The sequence below is a fragment of the Leptinotarsa decemlineata genome, unplaced genomic scaffold (genome assembly GCF_025532065.1).
Source record: "Leptinotarsa decemlineata unplaced genomic scaffold, Ldec_3_MD MMD2_P_RNA_scaffold_9, whole genome shotgun sequence".
In the NCBI taxonomy this organism is placed as follows: domain Eukaryota; kingdom Metazoa; phylum Arthropoda; class Insecta; order Coleoptera; family Chrysomelidae; genus Leptinotarsa; species Leptinotarsa decemlineata.
In genome coordinates this window covers 16,797,172-16,805,393 of record NW_027412536.1, presented here as the reverse complement: position 1 = coordinate 16,805,393, position 8,222 = coordinate 16,797,172, and the positions used below count along the sequence as shown (strand labels likewise).

The following is an 8,222-nucleotide window of genomic DNA, read 5'->3' as shown; positions in this document are numbered from 1 at the left end:
AAAATGTTTGAGAATTGGATTATCATAGCGATTTATGTTATCTCTTCCCCCACGAATCATTGAAAGATATAATCGAAATCAACTCACTAATAAAAACTTGGATGTCTTAACAATATACTCTAGTTTATCACGTATATTGTGTCAATCATATTTTTTGAGAAGGACTTTTCTTCTCCATCAAAAGGTTCATTATTAAAATAATATCAACAATAGTGAAATCAATGATATTTATTATAACATTTCATTGTGGAGGGACATTGTTACAAATAATGCACGCATCTAAACGGCGAAAATTTGTCAGAGGTCTGTCACAAGATTCACACCAAGTTTGTGTTATTTCCATCATCGATATAGTGTAATGTAAATCCATATGTTCATATTCGCCTCCATTATTTCTATTTCGATGGGAATAAAATCTAAAACAACACCAACATAATGTGTGGATGCTATCATTAATGGTTCGTATACGCACATGAGAGTCCGTCACACAGTACAGATCTAAATTATTTTCCACTGTCTCACTAATGTTCATCCACCGGCTCCCTATTATAATGTTGCCATTGTCTGTCGCTGGATCATCATCAATGCCTTCATCTTCAAGTTCCGGATCCATTACACCATCAATATCCTGCAAATTATCAGCAGCAGCTATGGCCCCACCATCTTCTTGTACTACATCGAATATATCGATTTCTCCTCCGATGTTATCATCTCCTTCGATAATGATTTTGGGAAGTTCGTCTTCTTCATTCGAAAACCAATTATTTTCGTCTTCAAGTGTCAACCTTGTCAAAACTTCATTAATTTTTGCAGAATTCATTTTTCTTTATTTCTGAGTGAAAAGCTTGAAGTTACTAATAGTACTAGTGAAGTGAAGTTTCAGAATCAGCATTCGATTTTTATGATTTGTTCGATTGTGGAGGTGGTAGCCCCACCACTCTTCTCCCTCTATTCTCTCTATGAGTTTATGATAGGAAAAATAGGTTCATGAGAGTGCAGTTGAATTTGTCAGTCGAATATTGCAGCATCTAATAGTGAATACTAATATGCCTTTTCCGAAAGAATGGAATTCAAAACCGAAAGTATGTGGCGATCCAATTAAAATTGATAAAACTATATTTTGTAATAATTGTCAAGGTTATTGGCTTGAGACGTATATTAATCCATGTACTGGTTTGTGTCGTAGATGCGTGTTGGAGAATCCAGTTCCAGTTCCGAGTCCATTCACAATTCCGAAGACGACAAATGATTCATCTCCTGAAGTATGCGTCCATCATCAGTGCTACAAATGTTTTACCAAAATCGTGTATAACAATATGGGAATTTGTAGAAATATATGTGTGAATTGTGCATCAAATCGCGAGTTACTAATTCAACGTTGTATGCGTTGTGATAACTACAAAGTAGATTGTTGGAACAATTTATGTAGTATGTGTAGAAATGGATGGATATTATGTGAAAATGTTGGTGATTTCCATCCCGATGAGAACTTTCACTTCCGGGATTGTTGGTGTTTGGAGAGTGAAGATCAGATGAGGAGACTAGAAATCTATGGCAACGTTATTCGATCATACATTCCATTGGTTATGGTGCCACCTATCACAACGAACGCTAATAATAATTAAACAAATGCATTAATAGATATAAATGTGATGAATAAAATCAGTTTGAATATTGTTTGTTTTTTTTACTATTTAGAATCAAAATTCATTATAAATTCAAAAAAAAAATTCAATTTCATTATATATCTTTATATGTTCATCAAGAACAATAATACTGCAATTACATTAATGAATTTTCATCAATCCAAGAGTTATGATCTCCAGAAAATCCCAACCATTTCACAAATAGGCGACGTCCTTTCTTTTTCAAAACTCGTTCAACCAAATATGTATTGGGATCTTTCGCTTTATTCAACTCCATTTTATAAAAGCAACCTTTAATTGGATGTCCATTCACATCTTCTAGCTCATAAGTTATAGGCTCTGTACTATTAATTTTCACAACTTTAAAAAGTTCAGTGGTAAAGTTTGCAGTATAACCTTTGGCGAATACGTTTTTAAATTAATTTACTAATTCGCAACATATCTCCAATTTTGAATTGACTTTTTTCACGTTTACCACTTGGCTTCTCAGATTTTGTATAAACGAACAATTTTGTAGATGGTTTTACCCCTGCAGGCTTCATGCCAATGGTGCGATGAACTTTGTTGTTATATTGATTGGTAATTTTAGGAAGAACTTTCAACCACTTGTAATGACCTTGAAGTGAAAATTGTTTATAAAGCCAACTTTTCAAAGTTCTGATAACTCGTTCGGCAATTGAAGCTTTTTTTGTGCTGAATGTTGAGTAATGATTGATATGGTGTTTCCTCATTAATGATGAAAATTATGAATTAGAGAACTCACTGCCGTGATCAGATTGTAAGTTTCTCGGCACATGCTTTGCATCTTCCAACACACTTGCCATAGCTGCAGTAACTGAATCAGCAGATTTATTTTTCAACGGTTTTGACCATACATATTTTGAATAACAATTGATTACTATGAGTATGTATCTATTACCGTTATTTTCTTTAGCATATGATTGCATTTCCATCGAATCCATCTGCCACAAGTCCGAAAATCCCTTTATTATTGTCTTTCGACGAGGAAAATTTCGACGCGCCGGCTTATGTATTTCTTTCACAATCTCCCATTTTGCATCACTCATATTACTCAAGATTATTATGTTAAGGATTCACTTCTCTACTGTTCAAGTGCAGGTTTAACGACTGACTGATCAAATTCATCAACTCGCTCAGTAAAAGTATCAATCAATTCAGTTATAACGCTAATTCACATTACCACATTCCTCAAATCATTTAGTGATGAGTCAGTTTCACAAACTGATTATGTGTTTATGACTTTGTGATCAATAGACTAATCCTTCTTCACGTAATTCCTCAATTATGGCCAATATTTCATTATCGTGGCCGGTATGACCAGCCATTCGTGAACTCCAAAGTAATCGAAGGCGATCAATCAATTCTTCGAGTTTATTCCAATATACATAATCTATATGCTTATTTCTGATATATTTTTTTTGGGTTGGCGGTTTGATCATGCCAGCACCTTCTCTACTAGAGTTTGGCAGAGGGTTTCCATTGGATGATAGTGGTAGAATTATTTCACGATATTTCTTTCAATTATTCGATAGTAGACCCTGTTTTCTTTCATTATATTTATATGCCGCCTTTGTTAATTTGAGTATATCACCATAAGTGCTCATATCGGAAGAGGGAATATTTCCCGATGGTACTTTCATGAATATCAATTTATATAATTTTGGTGTGCTCTGATATGTGGCAATAGTTTTACCATTTTTCTTGAACACAATTTTCTCATCGATAAATTCCACATCAGCTACACCCATTTGTAAATTTCCCGTATCAGTGTTCATGTATACTCCAAAGACTGTATCGTATGAGGGATTTCCTGATAGTAACTTTTGTATATGCATTTGTACTTCATCACCATTATCAAGTGCATTTGGCGATTCTGAATTTGAAGTTGACAATTGAGAAGATTGATGAGCCTTCGAAAAAGCACCTTCAAATTTTGGTTTCAACTCACTTTTAATTATAGTTTTAGCGGTGAATGGTGTAACACTATCTGTTTTCTGTATAACTCCATTCATTTGAGATAATCCTCCAGTATTGGCAGATATTGCTTTCAAAGGTGTTATTATTGGCTCGTATATTCTCTCGAGTGTTGATTGATCACCTTGGCGACTATTCTTGATATAATTGAATTTCTTTCGAACGGCATCCGTTGCTTCAATTAATTTTCTTTTTAAACATATTTCGTCATCATTTTTCCCCTCCATATTGTTTTCACTCCGAAAATGTGTACAATGGAGTGTTGTCTACACTATCTAGCACTTGAATTAATCAATTATTTCAAGAACGTCAAGGATATATGAAAGCGTCAAATCCTTTTCGATAACGTGCATCTAGCACTTCTCGATCCTTATCAATTACCAAAAATCCATATTTATCTTCCCAACATCTCGCACACATATCTTGAAATTGCTTGAATGTAACATCTGGTGACACATGGTCGGAAAAAATATTATTGAGATCCATATCATCTTGTTTGAACAGCACAATAAAATTTGCATTATCTCGAATCAATTGTTTTGGAACTCGTGAATATGTTTGGGCTAGATAGAAACAATCCACATTTTTATGACGACCCATACTGAAATATGATCGTATAACATCCTGTTTCTCACACATAACATCATCAAAAATGAATATCGAATCCGCTTTGGCATCTGACGGTTCTACTATTTCACCTGCGTTATTGGCGAAGGTGTAAAATCCCAATTCTTTAATTGGAGTTAGCACTTCACGTAAATACTCATATTTAGGTTGATAAAGAGATTTTGAATACAGATAAACATTTGCAAATCGTAATCCTAGAGGATGAGTCAGCAGAGAAATCATAACATTTGTTTTGCCACAATTAGAAGGTCCAATAATCAGTCCGCGAATGGATAGTGGAAGTAAAGATCCATGACGCTGTTTGACACCACTTCCCGATCCACAACCCACTTTTTCATCGAAATTATCGATGGAAAATTGTTGCTTTTGCTGTAGTATGCGCATTGTATGACAGTTGGAGACTATATAAGCAGGGTTCCATATCGATTTCTTTATTTAAATGGGGGTTATGAACCGATGCAGATCTACTAAATTGTATTCGAATGAAGTTGGTAGAGGATTGGTAAATTCACTCATTAATAATCTACCATTCGAATTACACTTACCTGGCTATCAGTATTGCGGTCCTGGCACCAAATTGCAGAAAAGATTGGTGAGAGGTGATCCAGGTGTCAATCAACTGGATGTTGCATGCAAAAAACACGATATTGCATATTCACATAATCCCAACAATCTTGTAGCTAGACACATAGCGGATCAGCAACTTGCTGAAAGTTCTTGGAATCGATTCAAGGCAAAATACGCTTATATTGGAGAGAAAGGAGCCGCTTGGCTAATTACAAATATAATGAAGGGAAAACGCCGATTTGGTATGGGTTGCAAGTCACCATCCAAGCCGTCGCGCATACAAAAAAAACGTCCTATCGAGAAAAAAAAAAAGCTACAAAAAAATTAACCTCGAATCATACCAATTCCTAAAATTGGTGGAATACTACCACTCATTCCAATTTTTGCTGGTTTATCAGCGTTAGGAAGTTTAGCTGGTGCTACAGCTGGCATAACGAAAGCAGTTCAAGCAGCCAGAGCGAGTAGGGAGCAGCTGAGTGAAATAAATCGACATAATAAACACATGGACGCAATTGCTTTAGGTAAACAAGGGAGTGGTATCTACTTGAAACCTTACCGTAAAGGATTAGGACTATATCTGAAACCTCAAAATCCAAAAAACTCATAGATTTGCTACCTCAAAGAGCTCTCTCCAACATCGACCTCATCTATCACGCTAAGAAAATGATGATTCCATATTTTCGGGAGGTATATATGCGTGATGATTTACCAAAATCAGGACCACGCCGATATGAATCTGCTATAGTAAATCTGGATAGTCGACATGGCCGAGGAACACACTGGGTAGCATACAGAAAAAGCGGCACTTCTGTGAAATATTTTGATAGTTTTGGTGATTTACCCCCTCCCAAAGAATTGATTTACTATTTCTATAAGGGATTAAATTCTATCAATACTATTACTTATAACTATGAGCGTAAACAACAATTCAACACAGTATGGTGTGGTCATTTGTGTTTGAAGTTTCTCCAGAACAAATCATGGAAATAACAACTGCACAGGACAGAAAGAGTATCAAGAGGATGAGTCATTCATTGATCGCATATTCCAGAGCACGCACTTTACGAAAAATGAGTAAAGAACAACTCGCTGATATGCCGAAAGAGGTGATGATTGGGTGTGCGTCACATGAAATTGCATCTGTATGGGATAAGTTACCACAAAACCTACAAAATGATATTGATGTGATGAAGTATCAGTACTGCCAAGACCATTACAATGATTCCTGCAGCGGCAGCAGCTGTATTTCTGATGTGATTGATGGTCCACCTACAAGAAAAATTTTCTGTTGTTATTGTAAAGTGAATGATGTGAATGTAGTCACACATAGTGATATGGATAGAGCGCCGAAAAAGCAACGATTACTCCACAATTTCTGCTGTCAGCAATAAAAAGACTTGAATCAGTGAAAATTCATCAGTCATGTCACGTACGTTTTCATTGTCGGGATACTCTAGCGAGTTGAGCGCCAACTTCTACCCTCCCATCGAGTTGGATGCCACCAGTAATTATGGTCTGGGATTACATGGTTTCTACTCTTACAACGCCATATTTAATGTAGATGCTAAGAATAATGTTATCGGCTATTCGCAGACAATAAACTCACCCCCCACTATTATAAAAATTCCACCTGGGGCATATGAAATTGATGAAATCAATAAGGTGATTCAAAGATTCATCAAATCCAAAGAAGTGAAACTAGAAAATGGGGATGAAGAAAATATCAACGAAGTATTTCTCCTACATGCAAACAACACTCTGAAATGCGAAATGCGTTCCAAATATTTCATCAATCTCAAACATGAAAATACCATTGCTGAACTTCTGGGGTTTGATAATAATGTGTTCGGTTGTGGTGAAACACACGAATCAACATTGCCTGTGAATATCAATAAGGTAAGAATAATTCGTGTGGATTGTAATGTTACAGCTGGAGCATATTCAAATGGTGATGAAATCCATAGCATCTTTGAATTTGATATTGATGTAGAGCCCGGTTACAAACTCACCAAAGAGCCACAAAATATTATATATGTAATGTATCGAAATATCATCCTGTTTACGAACAATCGCTATTAATCAATATGCCACAGCGCAACCCGATCTGCCAGATGCCTAGGCACCTGCGCGTACCGAAAGGGCTGGAGGTTGTGGTTAAGATATCACCATCGAATACCGACAGTTTTTGTGAATACGATTTGATGATACGTTTATTTATTTTTTCAACAATATATCCTTTGCTAAATGATAAGTTGTATCATTTGTGGAGATTCAGAAACATTACACTTGGCGACGAGGATTAAAATTACAGAGTGCCGTATTTAGCAGTTAGATTAAGATCGAGTGTATCGCAAAATGGCTTCGGCAGTTGACCTTGCATTGAGTCTTGTTTTCGATCCGAAAACATGTGAGTGGCAAGTTTTTATAAAAAGGTTAGAACAATACTTCATAGCGCGAAACATTGCAGATGAAAATATTAAGCGTGCAGTTCTACTATACAGTGCTAGTCAAAAGTCCCCTCCCCCCCTCGTATCTTTTGAACGGGTATACTTATAATAATGAAATTTGGAGTGTGGAAATAAACGGATGTAGGCTTCTTAACTGGTCATAACAGGTGACGCAATAGTCATAAATGACGTCACAAGGCCACTGTGACCAAAAATTTTAAATGGGACCCTATGGCAAGTGACAGCTCGTTTGAAAGGTATTGAAAATACCTATTCAGTCATACCAATTTTGTTTGGGTTTCGGCTGATTTTGATTGATAAATTGAAGAAATACGAAAATTATAGTTTCGCATTTAATTAATAAAGATTTAAGAACCAGTTCTTATAATAAGTGTTCAAAATGTGCTCCATCTACTTCCTGGCAGTAATGCATCCTATTGCTAAACTCTTGTCGTACTCGTCCCAGTGTGTCAGCGGAAATTGCCCTACATTCTTCAACAATTCGTTGTTTCAGAATGGCAATACTGTCAGGTGCTGTAGCGTAAACCTTAGATTTCAAGTACCCCCATAGAAAAAAATCTAATGGTGTAAGGTCCGGTGACCGAGCTGGCCATTCGATCGAACCTCGTCGTCCAATCCATCTACCACGATATTCTTCATCTAGGTAACGTCTTACTGCACCGTAATAGTGTGCAGGAGCACCATCTTGTTGAAACGTTATTTCCAAGTTGTCGAATTCATCTGGATTATCTTCTAGAATTTCAAGAATCAACGCCTCAATATCAGTTTGTAACATCTCCAGATACAATTCACCGGTTAAGTTAGTATTGAGAAAAAGAGGCCCAACTATGTGGTTTCCCAAAATACCTGCCCAAACATTTACTTTTTCTGGAAATTGAGTATGTTTTTCACGAAAGATGTGAGGATTTGTGTCACTCCA

At 36.2% G+C, this 8,222-nt stretch overlaps 1 protein-coding gene across 1 annotated transcript; it reads right to left on the bottom strand.

Annotated features, from left to right (window-relative positions):
• Window positions 1-215: 215 nt before the first annotated feature.
• LOC141480561 (uncharacterized) lies at window positions 216-1,158 on the bottom strand. The gene is made up of 2 exons (XM_074170737.1): window positions 473-1,158; window positions 216-416 (listed from the first exon to the last, which is right to left on the bottom strand). The coding sequence occupies exons 1-2, from the start codon at window positions 818-820 to the stop codon at window positions 396-398; spliced, it is 369 nt and encodes a 122-aa protein (XP_074026838.1). The 5' UTR covers window positions 821-1,158; the 3' UTR covers window positions 216-395.
• Between the last annotated feature and the right edge of the window lie 7,064 nt (window positions 1,159-8,222).

Excerpts from the sequence above, each read along its gene's own strand:
- LOC141480561 (XM_074170737.1), bottom strand. The coding sequence starts at position 820 with ATGAATTCTGCAAAAATTAATGAAGTTTTGACAAGGTTGACACTTGAA. Across the intron at positions 417-472 it reads ACTGTGTGACGGACTCTCAT|ATTTTATTCCCATCGAAATA; the intron begins GTGCGTATACGA and ends GTGTTGTTTTAG.